At 30.7% G+C, this 25,855-nt stretch overlaps 1 protein-coding gene across 11 annotated transcripts in view; it reads right to left on the bottom strand.

Moving 5' to 3' along the window:
• LOC107436973 (uncharacterized) overlaps positions 1-25,855 on the bottom strand; it is a 272,773-nt gene that overhangs the window by 8,803 nt on the left and 238,115 nt on the right. For 3 of the 11 annotated variants that reach the window (XR_011637865.2, XR_011637861.2, XR_015429467.1), the window contains exons 19-29: positions 25,449-25,574; positions 24,490-24,598; positions 22,023-22,267; positions 18,732-18,865; positions 14,952-14,990; positions 14,744-14,877; positions 13,287-13,471; positions 10,610-10,785; positions 5,735-5,776; positions 2,284-2,356; positions 843-1,011 (exon numbers count right to left, since the gene is read on the bottom strand). Coding sequence is in view for 3 of the 11 variants with exons in the window: in XM_043041297.3 (XP_042897231.1) it covers positions 843-1,011; positions 2,284-2,356; positions 10,610-10,785; positions 13,287-13,471; positions 14,744-14,877; positions 14,952-14,990; positions 18,732-18,865; positions 22,023-22,267; positions 24,490-24,598; positions 25,449-25,574 (1,390 nt within the window). In the remaining 8 variants the exon portion in view is untranslated. The remainder of the gene's footprint in view (positions 1-842; positions 1,012-2,283; positions 2,357-5,734; positions 5,777-10,609; positions 10,786-13,286; positions 13,472-14,743; positions 14,878-14,951; positions 14,991-18,731; positions 18,866-22,022; positions 22,268-24,489; positions 24,599-25,448; positions 25,575-25,855) is intronic. The other 8 variants (XR_011637864.2, XR_011637860.2, XR_015429466.1 and 5 more) reach the window with 3 other exon arrangements.

The following is a 25,855-nucleotide window of genomic DNA, read 5'->3' as shown; positions in this document are numbered from 1 at the left end:
TATTGATAGTTACCATCAAGTTTATGTTGGTCCCTCTATGGAAAACCATCAAAAATTTTGACTTGAGTATGTTATTTATATATATATATATATATATATATATATATATATATATATATATATATATATATATATATATATATATATATATATATATATATATATATATATATATATATATATATATATATATATATATATATATATTATTATTATTATTTTTTTTTTTAAATTCTAATTTATTTGAAAGTTACTGCAATTTTAAGTGTTTTTTTTGCGAATTCTTTCTTACTCTTTTGCTTCATTTTATATTTTGATTTGTTGTTCAAAATCTTGAAGACTTAATTTGAAATTATAAAGGTGTGAGGAACAAGAAGTTTGATGGAATAAAAAATTAGAAGTCAATTGTTAGTTTGAGAGTCATTAACTCTTTACTTTGCGTTTTATGTTACAAATCGCTTTTGACTTTCTCATTCACATCTGGGAAGTCTTGAGAATGGGTGCCTACTTTTGAGTGCTTGAGGCAAATCGACTTTTATTATAATAGTCATATTTTTTTGGAAGTCAATCAAGTTCTTATTCCAGTAATACTGTAAATTGGCTGAGATTGAAACAAAAAGTGAATGATTTTAATTTCCACTAATAATTAATATTTTTTAAAATTAAAACAGCTGTAAATGAGAGAGCTATGGTTCCTTAAAGTAACTTCGGGCTTGCATAACACTGCAAAGTTAATTTAACTTGAAATGTAGGTGACTCAACTTACTACATTTAATGGTCACTCTTGAAAGGAGATAGGTTCGCTTAGTGAATTGTAATGAAAAGAGATGGTGTTATAATACCTGCGAGCGCTGCGTAGGAATTCGACTTGGATAACTGGCGATGCAACGCTTTGCTTGGCAGTCATAGGATGGAACAAACAGCGCCATGACAGCCCTGTGGAAGTAGAGGATGAGCGGTAATGTTGCCCGTGTGAAGTGCTGGAAGTCGCCAACTTTGACTGCTCACTGGCTAGCGCAGAAAAATTAAATAGTGAAAATGTGATTTTCAAATGAACATAAACATAAAAATAAAATGTAAATAAATAGTCCTTTGTGATCGGATAAATTCATAATTTGCCAGTCGAAAAAAATAATCGTGCATAGTGCTCAAAAGAAAAAAAGAAAAAAAAAACGTTCTGAATAGACTTTTGATCTAATAATCGAATTTTTATGTAGTTCTACTCATCTTAATGGTTCGAGGGATGACTTCTATTAATGAGTGTTATTTTAACAACGAAAACAGAAATAAAAACGAACTTTCTTTGAATAATATATTTTTTCTATCGATAGATCTATCGATAGAACTTCTCTTTAATTTTGATTTATTTACTAATTTTTCAATTTGCACACTGCGCATACTAAGTGTATTTATAATTACTATAAATATTTGTTTATACAAAGTGGATGTTTAATTCTGCTAATTTAGGTTTAGAAAGTACTGTTTTATGATTTCAGATCTGTATTTTCATTATTAATAAGCTGCGGTGGACAGAACTTCTGCGAAATAAACCCAAGCTAAGAAGCACCAAACAAAGAGTGCCACGGTCACAGGTTCGGGGTTCTATCCTCGGACCGGGCAAGGTTGACACAGCCTTTCATCCCTTCAGTGGGTCGGTAAAATGAGTACCAAGCATGCTTGGACCCTAGAACACTGGGAGTTCAGCGTTTAGCTGACCTCCGAACCGGAACATCTGCGTCTGTACCTCAGAGCCGAAGGTCAAGACAACTGTGATGGGCACAGTTGGTCTTGGCCCTTCATGAGCTGTCGCGCCACTGATTTTCAGTTTAAAGAAACACTTTTGCTGTTTACTTTTTCTTCTTCGAAAAAAAAGGAAACACCCGTCATATAAGACAAAGGCAAATAGGTTAAGGGCAAATGGGTTAAGTTTATACATAGTTTTTATACTAGTCGAAATTATTGGACGAATGTTAAAAGATAATGTAAGGAAAAACGCGATTACACTTCAACATAATTTTTAAAATAATATTTTGAGTTTTACACTTCTCAATAGACTTAATTGTACAGTAATTACAGTAATATTAATAGGGTTGCTTACCGTTATGACTGACATACAGTTGATTAAATACAAATGACTATACACGAATATTATGAGTATGACTAACTGTTGATTAGGGACAGCATCTTAGTAATTTAATCAATTTTAGTCATTATTAAAAAAAAACTAAACAATTCATTGTTTAAATTTTTTTGAAAATAAAAATGAATTCTTCTAGCACGTACCCCTAGCGTAGTTCTCGTTGATATTGGACTTCTTCGTCAACTGTTTGAAAAATCTCTTCTCCAAGTTGTTGCTCTAAATTTGGAATACAAAATATAATTTAGCATAAAAGATTTTCAAATAATAAAATAGTGTATAAGAAATATCTTTATTTATAAAAACTAATTCTACAATTTATATATTACTATTTCCATCTAAAAGCAAAAATGGTTTGATGCAAGAAAATCCTTTGATTTTTATCAAAGAAATAATTTTCGATATGAACAAAAACTTAAACATTTTTTTAGAAATCTGTATAATTTTTAAACGGCTGAAAAATTTGTTCATAATTAGAAATTCAAACTCAATAAGTTATACGGTAGGTACATTATTTGGTACTAATTTAAGATTATAGAGAAGGAATCGTTTACTGTAAGATAGTATTTATGCTTTTTTTTCAAATTCGACCCATTTTAGGAAAGGTATTAATCTAAAACATAATTGACGCTATTTAAACAGTGACATCATTAAATCTTATTTATACGAGTATATTTATAAAGCGTGCAGAGCGCAAAAAAGAAAAAGAAAAATAATAAACGGACCACCTTGAATAACTTTTGATTTAATGATCAGACCTTCACATTCTAAGGCTCAATCTTAATGGTTCGAGGGAGTGAAATCAAATATGCCAATTAATTAGTGCAGACAATATTTTAATTTGTATTAGTGCAGATGATTTTAAAATATACGACTTTTTAAAATTTGATTTCTCAGCATATATGCAACTGATTTCGCTTAAATTTTGTATTTTGCCGTGTAAAATGATGCAAAAAACTGTACATCTTACAATTAAAATTTTTTTCTCCTTTATTAAATAAAATAACAATAGATATTTACTAAAATAAATTTTTTGCATGGAATTTTCTTTGGAAAAATGAATTTTGCAACTGTGTGTAAAACTTTTTAATTCACTGAACAAGTTCTCGAGATAGGATGAAATACCCCAAAAGCAAAATTAACATTAAGGGATCCAAACTTTGCACCATTCTCCTGACCGGAACTAAGGGACACAATATTTTCAAGATAGCAGCTACCCAAATACAAATTCGTGGAGAAAAAAAAAACGGTTATTCAAAAAAGTGCGTTTTTGTGTCTGATTCCTTAACTTAAAGCGCAAGTGATGGCTTGCATTAATTATTTAGCAAATTTGAATTCATTCCCTCTAACCATTTAGATTGAGTCCCAGAACGTCAAGATTAGATCAACAGTAGTTTAGGGTGGACCGTTTATTTTTTTTACGCACCGCATGCATAAAATTTTGCGCATAACTCAAAAAAAGCAAACTATCTATTTGAAATCGAATCGTTTTATTTGAAATCGAATTCATATTGAAGATAACGTTATTCCCCCTTGATGACGATGATTCGACAAAACAGACATGGTTGCAACCAAAACAACCGTTTCAGTATTACTTTTTCCAGCTGCTTATAAAACGTATAAAAAATGTATGTTATAATATCTGTACAAATTATCGTAGGTATGTCAAAAGTTACGATACATAATTAACAGAATTAAGAGTCATTTTTTTTGTTGAGTGACTATCTTGTAAACTAAAATTAGGACATAGAGGATTCTATTTTGAAGAAATATCTACTCATCCAGAAATATCTAAAAATAAAATTTAGTAAAAATATAAGAAGGTTGACAAAAAAAAATGTTTTCTCCTGTTTTACTTCTTTTTAAATGCTAAAAAAAGTTTTATTTTTGAAATTGTCGAAAAGCAGATAACCCCAATCCATCTCAACTAAATTTTTATAAAGGGAAAAATAGGATAAATAAAACCACCGATACTTTTAAAACTATGAAAATTAGAATTGTAAAAATAAAATAATTTAAAATCATCATACTTAACCTTTTCATTTGTAATTGCAAATTAGTATTCACTTCAACTAAACTTTATTCCAAATTTTAAATAATAGCATAAACAACAGATGAAAATGTATTTGTGAGAAATCAATAATTAAAAATGAGGAAAAGAATAACTTAAAAAATAAATAAATTTCCTTAAAAAGGTATTACAAAAGACGGTTGCGTCAATTTTATTCATTTGTTTATTTAAATGCTAAGAAAGAGATCAATTTCGCACCATTTGAAGAAATTTTTTTTCTTACTTTTCAAATCAATCAATCATTTTATTTTATTTCATATTTTCTTCTGCATCAGCAAATTAGCATATGCTTTACTTAAACTTCAATCTAGATTAAAATTAATAACGCAAACAGAAAATGAAAATGCATTTGCAATTATTATCCGCAATCATCAATGAAAAAAAAATTTAAAGAAATAAATAATTGCTATTAACATTATAAAGATTCTTAAGTATGCCCTAGTTTAATGAATTAGTTTATTTTAAATGTAAAATAAGAGCTCATTTTTGCATGGGCAGGAGAGCGGACCAATCAAATATTGGAGTTTTTTAAAACAATAAAAATTATTATTTTTGCAATTCATTCCTTACCACAGTCTCATTATTTTTATTTGTATAAGCATACGTAGTATACATATTTTCAAAAACAATAAATGTATATATTAAAAGACATTGAATGAAGGGGAATGGTAGACACTGAGAGCAGTGCATAAAAAGCAGGCAATTATACAACATTTAGCATTTTATATCAAGCTTTCAATCACACAATCAAACCACGTTGATTTACACAGAGATAGAGCACATACCTGCACTGCCGAATACACCTTTTCAAATTCCAAAATAAAGCACAAATTCAAACTATTATTTTTTCGTAAAATTTCTACAATATTTACTATAAAAATTTCCATTCATTTAAAAAATCTTTTTAAAAATTTCAAGAATAATTTTTGATTTTTATTGCGAAAAAATGTGTAAACTTAATTTAAATGCTATTTTTTCTCAGCTGCATACGTCAACAGGTAAATAAATGGTATTAGAAAAATATAGTATTTCATCTAATACTTTTCAAACCCTAATATTGTTACTTATAATTATATTAACTCCCGTGGAATAAAATATTGCGTGCCATATCTTTCCAATGGAAAATATTTATAGTTTTCATTACCAGAATTCAAACAGTAACTATGTTATTCTTTTCAGTCATTTGAAAATGTGACATTCGATTAGACAAATCATTTTTATACATTTTCTTTTCAATTGAAATCAACTAAAATTGAATAATTTCTTAAAAATTCAGAATAAAACGATAAAGAAAATGACTGAATCGTAATCATTTCAGGAATTTTTGAATTTAACAATTCAAACGATTGTCCACTTAAGAAAGTCTTCGCAATTGTGTCGATTCATAAATTTGTTCCAATAGTAGAATATAAAATTTCAATGAACAAAAGTGTTTTAAATTAAATTTGGGATGTGAAAAAAACTGTGAACTCAGTAGTGCAGGTGCGAAAAAAATGAAGAGAAAGAGAGATAGAAAGAGGTAATACTTTTATAAGGAAGTTGTCCGGCACTTATGCAGTGTGTTGCTGCTGCATGCACAATGAAAAAGGACAAAACAATTACAACACAAATACTCAAGGCGAAAACACCTATTAATACATTTTTTTTTAAAAGAAAGGCAAGCATTTTATCTCACAGCTGCTACGGGGAAAACATTTAAAAGCAATGAAGGCGGGTAATGTTTGTTTCTTTTAAATCTTTTCCTTAATGTATGAACATTAATATAAAGAAAATTATTATGGTAGTGTTGTATAGATTTTGAGTCGAACTATCAACTTGCTATATTAGTTTAAATACAGAAAAAGTGACTCAATTGGGCACTTTCACTTCAAGAAAGAGATTACGGATACCCACATATGTGACCCACGAAGTCAGTGCCTGCTGATCTCTTATAAGCAAAATGGCGTGTTCATCTACGTTTCTCCACATAAGTTATATTATTTAACGTAAAGTTAATTCAATACAGCGCTGTATCGCACATAGAATTCATCGAAATATAATTCCTTCTCGTCCATATCTTTTACTTAGCTTAGATTTATTATTTGCTTATGTACTTTATTGTAACCATGATATATTTTTGTTTTGTGCACCTGGCAACTTCGATGCATAATTAGTTTGTTCTATATGGCTTCATGCCTGATTTTTTGTGAAGCAAGAAATATATTGCGAGAGAATTAAAATCTTGGTGAAAGAATATAGAATGTGTCAAGAGAATCGATACTTGGCGGGCTGGGATAGAATTGAAAAAAAAAACAGTTACTAACGTAAATAAATGCCACGTTTCAACAAAATCGAGGTCTAAGTCACTCGCAGGTTAATAGTAACAATGCTCAATAATCAGTATTAATCAAAGTTTTTTACATCTCTGAATGACTGCATAAATTTTGTTTATAAACATCAATGTTCTCAGTTGTTTTGTTATAAAGTTTAATGTATCGTTTGAAAAGGCGTCAACAATAAGTAAGTGTACATTACTTTGATTTTAAACATTTCAGTGTTTAAAGTGATATTCAAAATCGATAAAAAGATTACGGAGGTTAGTTAAAAGGAAATATAATCTTTTCAAATAGAATAGGTGTTTCAAGATTGTGCGATTTCCTCACTCTCCACTTCCTCTGCGTTACCATGGTTCCGGTAATTCTGGTAAATATTGTTTTCTTCCCACATAAGTATGGTAAGTAAATTTTTGAGCAACTCATATATAATTTGTGTTTCATTGTATATCATAATTATACTCAAGTAGCATAATTATGTAATCTACGATTAATTATTACAATTGTTGAGATAGTTATAGAATGATTATCTTTGACGTAAATGTAACATTAACACTTAAATATAACAGCTGTGAGATATTTTAGTACTGAAACATCCATTTTACACATAAACAATGAAAGTAAAATAAAATCATTTTAGTACATGTATAAATGTCATAATTATAATTTTATACAAAAGCATGCAAAATATATACAACGATCCACATATAATATACGGAGTACATGGGTAAGTAATATAGTTTAATTATTTGCATGGATATATAACATATGAATAAAATTTCATAATAATTTAATACAAACCATCAAACGATAAATTGAAAAACATTCTTATTTCAGCTATAATTTCTGTTGTTAAAAGCAGCAATTTTTGAAAATCTCTAATTAAAATATGTTAAAAAATTAAATGAAATGAGATATTTTATGGATATTTAGAAACTGCAGAAAAATAATAAAATGGTTTCTAGGAGTTCTACAATAAATGCTTAGTCAGGATAATGAAAACAATCTTTCATTTTAACATTATTTAATATTAGATTTAAAATCAACTTAAACTTGCGTGTCACTTATTTTTTTAAAACTAAGACAAATTCAAGTTCGAATAATTGTCTTATTATAAAAGGACTTTTATTATATTTGTGTAGAAATACTTCTCGGTCATGTAGTTGGGATAATTTCAAATTAATTTTAAAATATTTAAAACTAAGTTTATATAATTTCACACTAAATTTAGCTACGTTAATCAAAGCTTAAAAGTTACTATTATTAAGTTTGAAATAAAGTTAATTATTAAGTTTTTGTTTTTAAGGAAATTAAATAAAAGACACTTTTATAAATAAAATTAAAAATTTCCTAACCAGACCACATTCTGCATAATATAAGAACTCAATTGCTTTTTGAACTGCTTTATAAAAATATACTTCTTGTTTTTTTTTATTTAACATTTAATACTATTTTATGAAAAGCTAAAAAAAATGAATTAATGATTTTATTCAGAGAATATCATCAAAATTGTCCAATTATACAATTAACATAAAAATAACACTTACATGCAAAAACAAATTCATAATTTAAAATCTAAAAAAAATGACAGTAAATGTTCATTATTATGTTATTATTCCGAGGAAAATACCTTCATTCGCCAATAAAGCTGAAGTTTTATAAACAGATATATTTCACAGTTAGAAAAGAGTATGTAAAATTTCTTTTGTCTACTTCAAAATCGCAATTTAGTTACAAAATGCTTAAAAATTAAAATTTCACTTCTACGCATGTACTCTTCCCATACCCACACATGTGACCTATGACGTCAGAGCCAGCTAATCTTTATCAGCAAAATGGCGTATTAAAGTTGAGCTAAATTTCTCTTCATAATAAGTTGAAATGTTAATTAACAATAAGTTAATAAAATACAGATCCGTAACGCACATCGAATTTAAAATTTAATTCTTTCTCGTCTACCTCTTTTACTTAACTTAGATATATTATTTGTTTATGTAATTTATTGTATATATTTTTATTTTGTATATCTGGCAACTTCGATGCATTATTAGTTTAATGATTGTTCTTGCCTATTTTGTGTTAAGTCGCTGTGTAAATATATAATGAAAGAATTGAATTCTTTCGGAAAGAATCTTTGTGAAAGAATTCTGAATGCGTCATTTAAGAGTATGGATGCATGTTTGACTTGGCTTACTCTAAATAGAATGGAAGGAGCAGTTGCTAACGTAAAGAAATGCCACGTGTCAACAATGAATCAGGATCGAGATTCCCACCCAATGTCACTTGCAGGTATCTCATTGATTTCTATTTTTTCTGGTCACAAAAGAGTCACATATATTTTTAATCAGATGGTTTTTCAAAAGAGATACGTCAAAGTTAGCTCCAGACGTTTGAACAAATTACAAATGATAGTTACAAACTAGTTTGTACCATAAAAATGTATTCTCTAGTTTTATTGCGATAATTTTAATTAAAAAATATACATAATGAGTGATATAATTTTCGAGTCAATGATTACAAACGCTTCATTGTAATCGTTTTCTAAGTTTTATTTTAAAATAACTTTTGAATGTTTATAAAATACGAAACAAATGTATTTAAAATATTTGAACTTATTCCTTTAACTCATTTTCACAAAATTCATAGAAAATATTTTTCGTTGAACTAGATAAATTTTCTTCATTGAACAAGTTTTTTAAACGTCTTAAGATTATGCAAAAATTATTTTTTATCCGTTGTTTCCAAAACTTCAGTTTGATTGGCAAGAAACAAACAGGGTGTCTTTCTTATTACATTTACAGAGCATTTTTTTCTTATTTATGTTAAGACTCTTCAATTTTCAAAGATACTAGAAATACAATAAAATAATATTTGAATGGAATAAGAAAATATATTAGTTCATAATGAACTTCTGTTAATTCCGTCATATGTTTCAACATCGAATTTAATTACAAAATAATTTAATTTTTTTTAGAACTTGTGCTGTGTAATTGATTACAATAAACATTGCTTTAATTTCTTGTGAAAATTAATTATAAAGAATTTTATAAAACAAAATTTTTTAGTAAAAGTTATTTATGAAACATTTTTGTAATGTATGGAAGAAACGTATACCATTATCTGGCTGCATTATTATTTTGTTGTTATGGGCAACAAATTCTCCCCATCCAGCTTCAATTAGATGGGTACCCGTTTGTCAGGAAAGTAATGGCGCATTGTCACCATGATGTCGTCGAATAGGAAATTTCGGAGCTTTAACCTCTAAAAATAATAAGCCTCGGTCCTGACCGGCCCGGATGTAAAAGGTTTGGAACATTACATCTGTCTTTTAGACGAAACTATGTATTTCTTTATAGACTAAACTTGCTTGAATCAAAAAACAAAAGGGTCTATCAGTACCATTGTTCTACCAAAAACGTATATTATCATTGCTGTTGCAAGTATCCGTACCAAGAAGAAAAAAGAAAAGTCGTGAAGTTTCGAATGAATTTTAATGAATTCTCATGCATTTAGAGCCCGAAGCTTTGTGAAGTTAAGGTTAATAAGGTTTTTGTCGTCAAAAATATCAACAATATCGCCAAAATGGTTGATAAGTAGGTAACGGTTTCACTATCATTCCCTTATTAGTCTGTTATTGTGAGCTGTTAAAACCCTGTAAAGTCGCCGAACTAAAATGTGGATTCAAGGGAAAGGGTGGATGGGAAACAGAAAATAATTTTATTATTTTTCCGTGGAAAATATGAAAAAAACAACAACATATTATTTCATTTTTAAGGAACTTTTTCGTATTGAACAGTAAAATCGGCGCTCCTCCCGAAAAAGGAACGAAAACTGTCAATTTTAGGCTTAGAATCTAAAGCGAAGATTGTCAACATAGGCTTATCCACTTTTTATTCCTACCGCGTTTACTTGTTCAGACTATAAATATCGTTATTAACTATTTATTTGTAATCTGTACACTGTACTCAACTGGGTCAGCCTATGTTATTTCTGGCTATATCTGCCCAAACCATAGTAAATTTGAAAAAAATAAAATTCCATTATAATAATAAATTACAATTGATTATTAATGTGAAGGGTGATATCTACCTTTCTGATGTCATCTCCTCCATTCTCGAAGTAGAGGGTCTTTTGAGCGGGATTATTGAGTCTGGCCATTTTCATGGATCCTTCGTTGTTGAGGGAGGACGAAAGACACGGATACTTTTTCGGATCATGAGGGTGAAGTTTATACCACCTGGACTGCTCATCGATCACGGAAGAATCTGAAAACGTTTCGTTTAGAACACATTTTAGAACATAAATACTTTTGTTTTTTACGAATCGTCACTTTATTAACTTTCAGTGAAGTTCTAAACGTTTATTTTATTTCAATGAAAATTCCACGATAAGGGCAATAGAATACAGCTAAGTACAATGGAGAACTTGTAATTTGATCTTTGTAACTTGTGCCGATCACAGAAGAATCTGAAAACACCTGTATAACTTATTATCGACTAGAACACCTTATTCTGTAACATTTTTAGGATCGAAATGTTTGTTTTTACTCATCGAAATCTACGTCACTTTAACAACTTTGAGTCCGAAATGTTTATTTTATTTACAAAAAATTCTATAATAAGCTGAAAGCAATGACAATAGAATACAAGCAAGGGCAACCGACGACGGCAATGGATTCAATGTTGGAGAATTGAAGACTTGGAATTTGATTCCGCCAAAGAACAAAATGAGTATTTTTTGAGCCTCAGATTATTTAAAATCTAATAGGTTTTAAAGATAATAGTGTTAAGGCGCAGTTTTTCAAGGATAAGATGGAGACAATGGTAATAGAATAGTTCAGATACACTTTTGAAGAGAATTGTAATCTCTTTTCATTTAAGACTCAAATGGATTTTTGGAACTGGACATTGTTTAATAATATGGAGGACTTTGGACAACATTATAATAAGCCACCCTTTTACAAATTGTTGACATTTTTATAAAATTGTTCCTTTCTTGTGCTCCTACACTGTAAAAAATAAATACTCAAGTTTCGCAATTATTTCTTCGTTTTTGACGAAATTGATTCCTGGGTATATGTCATTTTGTCAAAGTGACGAAATAACTATCTTCACTTCCTTGAGGAAATGAATTTCGTCAATAATAAATAAATATTTCGTCATTCTATTTTTTTTCCAAAGATTTCGCAGTGCCTAACTTTTCCCATAATCACTTTATCGTGGTCACAGTATAGCTGGCTCAATGTCCTTTTCATAACACATGAGAGACAGAATGAACAGAGAGATACATTACACCCCTGCCAGAAGCGGGATTCGAACCTGGGATCTTCCTGTTACGTGGCCAATTGCTTGACCTCTATACACGTCGATAGGCCTGTTTTGTTACATTAATTTTGATCGTCTAGTCTTCATTCTAATTAACAATGTCATAATATACTGAGATGAGGTTTCGTTTTGAGGAAATATTTTCGTCATATACTTAAGAGTTTCCTTTTCATCACAAATCACGTGACTTCGTGGCGAACTATTTCTCAAAATTAGCGAATTGTAGCTCCAGGATTGCTGAATCGTCAAAAGTGAGAGCTTTATTTCTGAGAGAGAAGATAGGCAGTTTTCAAATTTCCTACTTTCAAAACTACTATCATCATATAAGAGAGAAATAAGAATTTAAAAGAGAAAAAAAGTTTATATTCTTAAGTATAAATATCTATAGTGTTGTCCAGCTATTGTGAAATTTTATTGTGAAAAGTAAGTTTTTTCGAATTTGAATTTAAAGGCTAAATTTAAAAACAGATTGTAAATATTTTTAAATTATGCAATTTACATTAATGCTTAACCATTCATTAATAAAATTGGCAATTTTTAGTAATAAATGGTTAGACCAGATATATAGCATAATTTATTTTTAGTGTCTCTAATAAAAATAAAAATAATAAAAAATTACACAAGTATTAGGTGCAAGCAATATTATAAATTCAATAACAGGCCCTTAAACCATAATTACATTAATTAGAAAAATGTGAAGAGGCTTAAAATGTATTGCCAGTGTTCGGAAAGGATTTGCAATCGTTTCTTTCTCTTGGTGGCTGCAGTTGTCAAAAAAGTAATGATAAAAGGGTTATTGTAGGCCTTTTCATTGCAATTTTGAAAGCAGCGAGAAACTATTGAAAAAGATGTGTTTTTCTAATAGGGTTGTGGAGCTAGAGACAATGATCAGTGGTATTTAGAGACGTTAAGAAAGTTAAGAAAGAAAAGCGAATCTCAACTACCCTTCAGTGTTATTATTTTGCATGACAATGATAGACTTGACAAGTCGAAGAAATTAAGGTACTTTACCAGAAGTTGTAATGGAATAACCAAACATTCACCTCATAATTCAGATTTGTTCTCACTACGTGAACCACTGTACCATATGGACGAACAATTTAAGGTGTGAATGATTCAAGGTACATTCTCACTGCTTGCAATTTTTTTCGCACCTTATGCCGTGAGGATGATCCTTCAAACACCAACCAACAAATTTTCACGAGCATGAAACATTGTTTTATAGTGGAACAATTGTCTCAGCAATTGCATACTGTATTTTTCAAATTATATGACTCAATTTTTGACTCGTTATATATTGACTGCACATAATAGTCATAAATTCCACCAATTATATTGTATCACCAATAAAAGTGAATGCAAACTGATTGGTCCAAACTTAGTTTTGATTCAAACTTATTGAGTAAAAAATTCCACGTGTAGTCAGAAATGTATAAACTGACCTTTGAGATCGATGATGACCTCTCCGAGAAATTCTGGAGGTCTGTTGATGTCGTAGTTCCAGACTGATATCTCTAGATGTTTCTTCTTCAGTTGTTCCAGAGAAACCTCCGGATAGACCATTGTCTGCTTCCATTCCGGATTGCTGCATCGTGAAAAGTAACGAGTGCGCCGTTGATTCTCGAAGCTAGGAAAAAAGAACATATAAATTTATAAAATGCCTCGTGCGAATCTTTCTATACACTAAAAATAGATCCTCCTTTTAATTTTAAGACCTAAAAATCGCTCTTTCACAAAGATTCATAAAAAATCAATATTCCAATTCGAAGATTATTTTCTAAAGTGAATGGGTAATAATGTTCAGAAATAAACGCATTAAGAAAATCACCCAAATTCCCTATAGTCTGTATGGGCGTCATCTGTTAAAAACGAATCAAGATGGCTAAATTTTCCCTTTTGGATGACGTTCGATTACATTAAAGATTTTCTTACCACCCATTCCCTTTCAGAAATCCTGAATAATGAAGACGGAGCAGAACAATGACTTTTTCATGCTATAACTACGGCCCGAATGGTTAAACCTCAAGATCCTGACTCAGGAAACCCCCCTTTTTAAAGAATTTATAATAAGATGTTGTCCGCACTTACTCTCCAAGTACGGAAAGTGAAATTTTGCTTTACAGTTGTCAGTGTGTTACGCTTTATGTTTGGAAAAAGCCATTGTTCAGTTTCAAGTCAGGATGACGGATGAACTAGTTACCGAAAACTGACTCATAAAGAACCCTTACTTATAAGAGGGGCTCAATCCTTCACTTATAAGAGGAATCTGTATATTTAGGTCTGAAAAAGTTGAATACAGATAGTTTTATGAGCACTGAAGTAGCGTTAGCAACAATTTTTTTTATTATATTGCATGGTTTATATTACATTGATTTTAAAGATAGAATAGTAAGAATGCTATGCTAAAACTGTACGTAAACGTTTTTAGTTGTTTTTAAAGATTAGGTGTCTCAAAAATAGTTTAGGTTTGCCATACAGTATGGATCTTGACAACTTCATGCTACAAATTCATCCATATTCATGCTGAATAGGAATTTTTGACCTAACTAAATAATTACAGTGAGCGGGAATGATGGTATGTATTTCTTATGTTAGTTGATATTAGTTGATGGTAGTTGATATTTTTAAATTTTTATTTTTTTATTTTTAAAAATGTAGTGTCAATTAGAGTCAAACGGTAAAAGAATTTAAACGGTATTGTTCAGCTCTGAATTTTTTAAACTAATCTTTTCAATTATGCTTTATATATAAATTTGCAACATAAACTGAGAATGTATAATAATATTCGTTTAGTAATTCCTTTTACTAAAAATAATCAAATTAATTCATTAAAATGTTTCATAGTAGCGAGACTTATGCTAGATCATGATCTATGAAAGCGTTATTCATCTGTGCTTACCATCTTTCAGGTAAAAGATAACACTTAACGTAAGGATCTGGAAGCCCGCTGTTATCTCTGGAAGTCACTAAATTCCTCGCTCGAACGATCGTAACATACAGGATCTTCGCCTTAGAATCATGACACACTTGGAGCTGAAAGAGTAAGAAATTCTATTAAACTGACAAATTAACAAAAATGGAGTTCGGATTAAAAACTGAATCATTACCTGTATTTCGCCAGAAATGTTTTCTGCTCGGTATTTCTCCTAAGAAGAACAGATATTCATTCACATACAGATATTAGGCATGATGTATTGCGAAAATATATGAATAAGTATTGAATGAATAATTGAATTTTTAGTTGAAGCACTCTGTTTAAGATCTAAAACAATTAGCGCTTCTGGATAAATAAGTTACGAAATCATTTAAAAGTGCTTTCTTTAAATAGAAATAGCATTTGAGTCGACCGATTCCGAAAATATAGGTGGTCTCAATTTGAAAAATATATTGAATACTGTTGAGTCTGAACATCAGCCAAAATTTTGTGCTTTTTTATGTTTCTCGCGTATTTTGTCGTATTTCTAGACCTATTTATATGAATCTGAAGCTTTTTTTCTGCATACTATTATGATTCTTTTTATCCTGCAGGCACCAAAAATTACTTGTTAAAATTTTTATTATTTGATTTTATCCACTGGGATAAAAGATTTTGTATTGAAAGATTAAAAAAAAGATTGAATTCTCTAATCTAAGTCATTTTAAAGGACATCACCTAAAGTTTGAAAAAATTTAGTTATGCAAATCGAATACAGAAAATTAAGTTAAAAAAAAATTTTTTTTTGAACAAAAATATACAAATTAACAAAAAAAGAAAGAATAATTGTATTGAAAATGTACACAATGCCGTAGAGCTAATAAGAAAATAATTTTGACACCCATTATTTCTGAATGTTTGAATCTTGTAAATCAACTGTTAAATCAGCGGTAAAATGTTAAACACAAAAAATATTTAAAGTTCGAAATCGAATATTTAGTGACATGTCTTTGAAGCTTCAGCGACCCTCATGCTAAAAGGTTTTTCTATCATTACGGACAAAAACTTATTGGAAATAATCTATCAGTCTGATGTAAAATTACAGAGAGATAACAATCTGAAGAATCTGTAAAAATACTGAAAATTGTTTGCACGGAACTCCTATAATTTTACAGGGAAAAATAAGTAATTACTTCTCTAAATTTCGTAAATTACTTTTTAACTCTAGGACTCTAAGTTCTTTTGGGCTTTGAAGTCACCGGGAATTATACTCTAGAGCTGTGATTGCCAATCTTTTCATCACCGTTTTATCAACGTTAGCCCGTTGAGAGGGGGGGGGGGGAGAGAGAGGCGTTGGTTGTTTATAAATTCGAGGCTCATTTCTGGTGGAATCAACCAAAATAAAAAATTCTCGTTTGCCGTCATGTAACAGATTTTCCAGAAATTTTTCTTTTTGTAGGAAAGTACTTTATGAAAAACCACTAAAATAATTTTTTTCAGAATTTTTCAATCAAAATTAGGGTTAGGGGGCCATTTTGAAATCTGACTCATTTGAACAAAATGGCGTCACTTGGCAAGGTGTTTCATGCTTTCTTAACCTCGATAACTTTTTTATTTAGGAACCAATTTTGGGTTTTTCAGTATCATTAGAAAAACTACCAGCTGATCGCGGCGATGAATGGTCGATACGAATTCCGCATCCGGCTTGCACAGTCCACAGTGCTGACGTGAAATATCCTTAGTGGTAGACGGATCATGGGTTAGAGTCCCCTTGCCCTCAGGCTAACCGTGGGAGGTTCTCTTGGTCTTCCTCTCCATGTAACGCAAATACGAGTTAGTTCCATCAAAAAGTCCTCCACGAAGGCAAATTTCTCCCAATACTTGATCCAGGAGTTCCCTTGTCTTCTGGATTGGGTTCAAAATGACAAGGCTACGGAGTTGAACATGAGTAGTCGTAAACCCAAAACAATTGGGTAGAGGCTGTTCACCGACGGTTATAATAGAAAATAAGAGACTATGTGATATAACTATTAAAAGGATAAATATATATCAAAAAATGTTTTATAATTTGAACTAAAAAAATTTAGGGTGACATTTTTGGCAAATTTTAAGATTTTTCTGCAGAGAAGTAACAACACTTACCATTTTGATTTTTTTCTCATGATGCTTAATAACACAGTTTTTAACATAAAAAATTAGGAGGATGCTTTTTGTTTTTAATCTTTAATAAAATAATCAGTGGAAAAAAACTTACAAAGAATAATAAAAAAACTAAAATACAGTTAAAATTTTTATAAATTTATAAAAATACTATATGATAATTACTTCTATTTATTTACATATTTTTTTATAGTATTCAATTTAATTTAATTGACATTTAAAAATGTTGCATCATTCGGATTTTTTCACTTTGAAAATTTTCATCTAAGCACATATTAGGTGTTATCAAAAACCTTAATAATTGTGCTATTATTTATAAAACCATTCTCATTCGATAAATTAAGAGCATATGGTTAAATGTTTTGATTTTCATTATAAATAGATTGTGGGATTCTTAGTTTGGCTTTTTCCTCTGTTTATTTTTTTAAAGACAAAAACTAAAAGCACCCTTCTAATTTTTTAATGTTGAAAAGTAGGTAATTAAGCATCATAGAGAAAAAAAAGTTGTTACTTCTCTACAAAAAAAAAAGTTGTTACTTTTCCACGAAAAAAAAATTTCCTGAACTTTTTTTCAAAAATTAGTTTCAGTGCAAATTTTAACACATTTTTTTATACATATTTAGCAATTTAATAGTTTTATAACGCATAACTGGTACTTTTATCTTGTGGCTTGCCAAGTGACGACATTTTGTTAAAATGAGTCCAACTTTACTAAGTTTGGTCGAAAAACTCTGAAAAAATAATTTCAGAGGTTTTTTGCAAATTAATGTCCTACATGAAAATCTGTCGACAATTCAATGCATCCATGGGTCGATTTAACTTGGATATGATTGCTTTGATGTAATAATTTTAATTTAATTGTATTTAAACATGCCTCCAAAATAAAATGCAATTACATTCATGCGCACTGATGAAGTTTTAGGTCTCTTAGTTTCCGGTTAACCTCTGGTTCATGGAAATTTAGAAACCGGAGAGAAATACACCACAGTAAAAAGAAAGGAAAAAATTTAATTCTACTCGAGTGGCCCGGTACTACATGATTCATGGACCGATACAGGCACTCGGGTTGGGGACTACTACTCCAGAGTATATTCCAAATCACTAAAACTCAAATGGAAGACCCGAGTTGGCTCGTTCGCCTCTCAATGAGGTAAACTAGGTTCGGATAGCTGCGATGGCTTGTCGATACCGCACCGACTGCAGTGCAGACGAAACATATTCTCAGTGGTAGAAGGATCTTAGGTCAGACTAGCTATGAGAGGTTTTATGTGATTTTCCTCTCCATGAAACACAAATGAGGGTTAGTTTTTATCAAAAAGTCCTCCACGTAGGCAATTTTCTCCCAATATTCCATTCAGGCGTTTCCTTGTCTTCTGAATTGGTTTCAAAATGACGAGGCTAAGGAGTTAAACATTGGTAATTGCAAACTCCAAAGTGGGTCGGCTGTTCAACGCCGAATACAAAACATAAAATAAAAAAACCCAATGGGAGAAAAGACAATACAGCCAGATACCCAGATTCTAGCTGAGGGAATCGAACCCCGTCCGTAGCTCAGTAGGCGAAGATTCTACCCACGAAACCCTATGGGTAACTGCTTACCAACGAGATAAATTACAAGCATGAAAAATATGTGAAAGAAAGTTCTTTTAGAGAAATACGCAATGAAAAACCGGTATTTTCCGTAACCTTGTTATAACTTATATTTGTTTGGACAAGATTTTACGTAATTTGACGGAAATTCTCGCTGCCCTTTTACAGTGTAGACTTAAAAAATAACAAAACAAACTGATCGTTAAAAGAGATTGATTTGAACCTTGTTCTCTGTGGTATCTCCTTTTCCCGTGGGTGAGCCAATCCTTTGTTGTCGATTTGAAGACTGTCGGTAACCTCTAGAAGGGGACGCCGAGCCACTCCTTTCAGACTCCAGGTAGTTTGAGTTATGAACTCCTACAATCAGTAAGATTAGATTTGCATTAAAGAAAAATATAGTATATATATATATATATATATATGTATATATATATATATATATATATATACAGTACAATAAAGACAAAAGGTATAAAAAGAAAAAAGAGAAAAGCGAAGAAAATTAACAAGTTTTATTTACTGCGCATAAGCAGCAAGTACATAGTACTTATAAAATAAGTTAAAAATGTGGAGAAGACATGGAAAATAATAAAGATTTATGAAAAGAAAAATATATAATTTCAATAATTTCTCTTTTCATGAATCTTCATTACTTTCCATGTTTTCTCTACATTTTTAACTTTATATATTCTTGTTTAATATAATCCCTTAAAAATGAGCAAAGATAATAAAAACACTAAAATTACGCTTTAGAAAGTTTTTTGTTATTTCTTAAGCACTTTTTCCAGTAGTTTAATATTTCAGAATAACAATTATACTCATGGATGACCCAACTTAAGCTGATTTAGGGTTTGAATCCATTACAATCTGCCATTATCAGTAAAACATTAGAAACAATCCAGCACTTTCAAACGAAAAAAGTGCGTGCCATGATTGGTGTCTGTATTGATTTGACTTTTTGTGAGGCTGATTGGTGGCTATGGTTAGGAGTCCTCTTTGATAATGAAATTATGTTTCCAATAAATTCGATATGAATGAAGGTTCAAAATGGTTACAGTTAGGCAACATATGATTACGAGTTATTCTTATCATAAAATACATTTAGATTGTTATTCGTGAGTAGCTGTTGGTACTGATAATATTCCAAAACAAAGTCAGATTGATAAACTGTTTCGATATTCCTCTTTAAAACTCTTAAATGATTTTTACAAAGAGCTGTTAAGGCCTAAACCTCCCGAAATTATAATATAAATAACTATTTAAGGTATTACAGAACAAACTCCACTTATTGGAATACACTTCTTAACTTGGCTGTGAAAGTTTCTAGGAACAACTTTTAAAGTTTTTTTCGGAATGCTCTTTAATCTTTATTTTCTTAAAGTCTTTGGCATTCTTAAACCTTGTTCGTTCAGCAAATCCCTTTATTTCTGTAAACCAAAAAACAAGAAAATAGTAAATCTTTTTCTTGTTTTCGAAACTGAAAAAATTAGCTTAAGAAACAAGTTTCAAGGATGTCAAAGACACTTAAGAACTTTAAGATTGAAGAGCATTAAAAAAAAGACAGAAATTTCTATGCATATCCAAGCACAAAAGAGCATGACGGTAAATTGGAGTTACTTCGGAAAATGAGCATGTAATGTATAAAAAATGAGTCATTCGAAAAATGAGTATGTAGTGAGTTAAATGAATATGTAATCCACATGAGTAATATTGTTATGTTATTTACTGATCATCCTAATATTTCACTTTGCATGAAAGACGGGATATGTAGCATCGATTGTTTATATTAAATAAATGTAAAGTTGAATACTAATTAAAGTATAATGTATCGAAAACTGGTAAAACGCAGTTGGATTTCTAATAGGAAATACTTTGTTAAGTATAGATGTAAGAAGTAAACTATTAGAAGAAGCATATATTCAGTAATAATGTTTTCAAATTCTACATAAATACACAAGTGTCCTAAAATACACATAAGAAATAACTTTGATAGAAAGCACAAGTTTTAAGTAAAAAATTGGAAAGTTTTTAAGTTAAGTCTATAGTCTATAGTTTCGTTAAGTCTATAGTAAAGAGTTAATGCATATTGAGTAAATGGTTTCCGTGGTTTTGCTACCAGATATGCACTTTTTCGTTCGAATTTTTGAAAACCAGTTTGCATAGATAGGCGAGAATTATTTTTAAAAGCTTTCAACTTTCTTCTTCAATACGTAGATGGTTATGGGCTAGTTGGCGTAAACCTTAGAATTTAAATAATCCCAAAATGAAAATAAATTCTGCTGTGTTAAATCACATGGCCAAGGCAGAGCTTTGGGCAATTTTACAAGCCATTTTCTCGATTAAAGAAAACGAAATTAAGGACACAATAAGAATATACTCAGACTCATTTTCAGGAATACAAGCCTTAACTAAACCTGCCGATAGTGACTACATGACTACTATAATCAAAAACAATTACACACAAAATATAGTCTTACACTGGATTAAAGCCCATGTGGGGTTTAAGGGAAACGAAGAAGCAGATAAATGGGCGAAAAAGGCATGTGAAAAGGAAAAAATAGACATATTCAATCTCCCTTCCAAAAGATCGGTCAGACTAGATTGTCGAAACCAAGACGTGATAACATGGCAGAATAGATGGAACAGCTCAACCTCAAAGGGCAGACATACTCAAAGTTTAATACCTGAGGTCTCTTATAAAGTTCAATATAGCGACTTCTATATAAACCAATTTTTAACCAATCACGGCACACAAAAAAACTATCAACGAAGATTTCATAATAAACCTTTAAATTGCGATCAATGCAGAGTAACAGACGACTTGGAACACATTCTACTAAAATGCCCAACTTATGAACATAAAAGAAAATTATACTTTCCCAAAAATCTTAGCTACGAAAAATAAAGAAATACCAAAAAAAGATAAAAGAGGGTATAAGGGAAATCATCAAAGATCACTTTGAAACAAATACACTAGAAATAATTTAGTTAAGATGAAAAACAACTAATTCCCTAAATAGAAGTCAATGGAAACGTGTGCAAATAATAGAGTGAAATATATGACGAACGCAATATACCTCATCATGTTCATCTTTTCATCTGTATAAAGAACATTTTAGCTCATCATGTTATAATTTTGTAAATATTAATACCCGGATGCCCCCATAGGGGGCGGGACGGGGTATAGACGGGGTATAGCAATAAAATCCCAAAATAAAAATAAATTCTGCTGTGTTAAATCACATGATCTGGGCGGCCAAATGGGATAATCAAAACAGAAAATAACGCGACTTGGAACTGACTCAATGCTTAAAATATTGTTCAGCAATGAAGACGCGTTGTTCAAGTTACATAATAAATAACAATGGACTGTTGGACAACCACACGTGATCCTTATTTCTTACCTTGTCAACATTTTATTTCACACATTTTTACAAATTTCAAATATTGAGAGAATTTTTGACTCTATCCTTTAGGTACGAATCAGACCAAAAAAAAAAAAAAAAATATTTACCTTCATCCGCCATGGAATGGAGGTGGTAGTCAGCGCTGTCGTAGTTTCTGTTGTAGCCGTCCGTGTCGCCCCTTGACGTCCTGTAGCTGCCTGACTGGTGATAGGACTGGTTGTTGGACCGTGAGTGACCGCTCTGCTGATCGGAGTGACCGCTACTCCGAGACAACCGAGATTGATTCTGCGGTTGCTGATGATGGTGATGATGATGATGAGAGGATGATCGAGAACTCAACATGTTGAAGTCGCTGCAAGATAACATATTAAAAACTCTTCGTATATCTGTTTCATGGTGACAGATGTTCGTGGCTGGGATTTAAAGGCACTGAAATCTAGCATGGATACGAGTTGGAAAACGAAGAGTTCAATTTGCTGTTAGTAAACTGAAATGGAATAGTTTCGAATACGAGAAGAGTGTTAGTCTACAAACATTTCAGATTCCAAGACCAATAAGTAAGAGTACATTGTAAAAAAATGTTGGTGTATAGTTGCCACCCCATTTTATATTGATGTAAACTAAAATTTTCACAGTGTATATAGTTACATTTTTATTCATTTTTTTCACTGTTATAGTTTTATTTATTTATTTTTTTGTTTGTTTACTGACAACACACATTTTCATGCGCATTCGAATCAATTTAATGGTTTCATTTCAGAAACATTTGGTTTCAAAAACAGGCACATTTTTAGAAAAAATTCCTTCAAACAATCGTTATTTTATAAAATTTTTTTGCAATTTTATCTAATTTTTTGCAAGATAATTACAGTTCTGTATTGAATAAGGTATCTTAACAGCAAAAATGGTAGCAATTCTTTTCAGCGAATGAGATTATTAGATTTGAAACACTGAGGGTAATTTTTGGTTAGCCGGGTACAGGGAAATTCAATTATTATATTTTTACTCTTTTATTTTATTTAATTTTTCGTTAAAGTCCATTTTGCTCATTTTTTATAAAAAAAGACTAAAAAGAAGTGGATGGAGGTCTACATTTTTTGGCGAATTCTTGCATGCTCTCGGCTAACCGAAAAGTACCAAACTGAGTCTCGAAAAATTAGCCCAGAATTATCAACAATCAGACAAAGATGTTAATTGAAAAAAGTTAACTATCATTGTGTCCATATTATGGTATCGGAAAAAATAGGTAATACATTACAGCAAGTGTTCTCAACGTTTGTGTTGGTCATATTCTAGAATTCCAGATGGATAGACGTCAATTATTTTTTAAGAAGAATTTATAATTTTACATGGAATTTTCCTGAAAACTGAAATATTTTTATCGGGCGTCATTCTGCCGCAAAATCATAGGATTAGGATTTCTTATAACATAAGACATTAGAGACAATTACAGGATTTCTTTAAAACAGCTAAACTATAGGGCATCAAAAATATGCTACACACCATCAATTGAATAATACTGAAAATTTTTGCTAATTACTTCATGGATAAATTATTTTGTACAGTGATAACGTATGTGTACAAAGTACTGAAGCTAAAGTAAAGGCTGATTTGCTTTATCATGGTTAAGTTGGTTTATCTTGGTTCAGAAATGAAAAGAGGGTGACTCGTAAATTTTTGAAAGCGATGGAACGAAAAGTCTCGTTTTGAGATACAAAACAGAAATTTAAGCACAGACATTTTTTTCGTCTCCTTATTAAAGTTTAATCTGATCATTTTGACAGTATATTTTTAGTTAGATAAAACAAAGGGTTACTCAAATGAGAAATGGATTTGTGCGCTAATATATAAAATACAATAAAGTTAGCAGAGTTAAATGGATGAAAGATAAGGGAACTACTAACTGATCATACTTTATTAGCCTGTTCAAAGGAAAGCATATGAAGTGAATGTAAAGTCATGCTAGAAGGATGTAATAAGAACAGAACAACATGAAATAGTAATATTCTTTGTGGCAGAAAGGGGCAGCACAGCGTCTTTTTTTCAGACAAATCGCTGCACATATATCACGAGTCGTACCTTTTCGACTAACATGAATCGAACATGTCAACCGAAACAATAAATTATTGATGATCATTATATTTTTTTTGCCTTGTGTCTCGACATATCTGATGTTACCAAAACCGTGAAACCATTTATCCATAGCAATTTTTCTAGACAGTATTCACCATAAACGGAAATCATTTGATGAAAAATCACACTCACTAGCTGCCTCTAAAAATCATAATACTGAGTGTTGTTCTGATCTGGACGTATCTATTTCAGTACGACTTTACATTCAATTTAAATGCTCTCACGTGAGCTGGTGAAAAAGCTCTCAGCACTTAGCAGTGAATTTTAACTTAATTCACATGGACATAACAATTTTTCAATTGCGTAACACTTATATTTTCATCGTTTTACTATACTTCCTACGACTCTTGTAAGAAATTAAAAAAAAATCAAATTATTAAATTTAAAAAAAATTTCTGAGATGAAAATGATTCTTAAATTTGTGAAAGAGAGAGGGGATACCTGCGAATGACAATTTCCACTTCGTCTCCTGAGGAGGCGATTATTCTCTGAACTTCTTCGTAGGTCTTCCCCGTCAAAGGAACACAATTCCACTCCAACACTTGATCTCCTACAGAAATTACCCACATTTATTGTCATTTATCAATAAAATAAAAACATTATTTAATAATATAAAATCTGATTCTACGTCCTTTATCTTATAATCACCTTATTCTTAAATTTTCAAAAATGCGTCTTGATTTAACCTAATTTTGAATGCTTAGTTAAATGCAAATCCTACTTTTGAAGAATCCATTTTAAATAGAATAATACATATGTACCATTATTTAGAAGAGAAAGTTCAAGATGGTATTTGGAATAGAATGGCATCGCACAAGAATCGATTTATAGAAGAATATATTTAAAGTAAAGTGGAACTATTGACTACTGCTGTTCAAAGTAGAATGATACCATTCAAGAATCTATTTTGAAATAGAATGATATCATTCCAGAAATTATGGAGTGAGGAATAGTATCACTCGAGAATTAATTTAGAAAAGAATTGTGTTCAAGAATCTTTTAAGGGTAGATCTTGAAGAATCTTCATGATTGTTCATAAAATTCTACAATGAGTAACCGAAATGATAAGTTTAATTGCGATAGAACTTAAAATAGATAATTATATATTACAGTCATTATAAGATGTAGCAGAATTATTGCGAATATTAGTACGTGCCTCACTGTGTTCATTTACGAAACGTAGCGTAATGCATCTTTTACATTATCTATATATTTACTTTAAAAAAAACGTCATCTGCTACAGCTGTAAGCGATTTAAAGAACGATGAAAGAAAGTCTCTCTGAAGTCAGAAAGTAGCTTGAATTTATTGAGTTCCAACACAAAAGATGCAGGGGCTCATGAACAATTACCAAAATGTATCAGTTCATGGGATATAGTAGTGGAAACAAGAATATCTTACCTTCCCTGACTTCTCCCAGCGTTTCGACGACACCTCCCGGATATATCCGGGCGACGTATGCTCCAATCATTCCATTGCTCCCTGGGATCTCCTTCCCACCAACCACTTTCATTCCCAAGCCATTACCTGCAATTGGAGAAGGAAATAATTCATTTTGAGGAATTAACGACGCCGGCCACGCACTTGAGGCCTGACTTGCTCTATAGATGACTTCATTTGGAGGAGAACGTTTATTGCCACTTCGACTTATTGCTTTAGTAGATTGGATCACAGTTCTTTAAACAGGCAGAAAGTTTCTCGATTCATTTGAAAAAGAGACTAAAAAACGATTTATATAGGGTTATAGAGAAGTAAAACTAACAGGAAATCTGAAGAGGGATACCTGCAGGTGGCGTAGTGTGGGTTTC

This window comes from Parasteatoda tepidariorum, chromosome 9 (genome assembly GCF_982258835.1).
Source record: "Parasteatoda tepidariorum strain Cologne lab strain chromosome 9, Ptep-v5.0, whole genome shotgun sequence".
Taxonomy (NCBI): Eukaryota; Metazoa; Arthropoda; class Arachnida; order Araneae; family Theridiidae; genus Parasteatoda; species Parasteatoda tepidariorum.
Note: the sequence above shows the minus strand (reverse complement) of the source record. Positions and strands in the feature narration are given on the sequence as shown.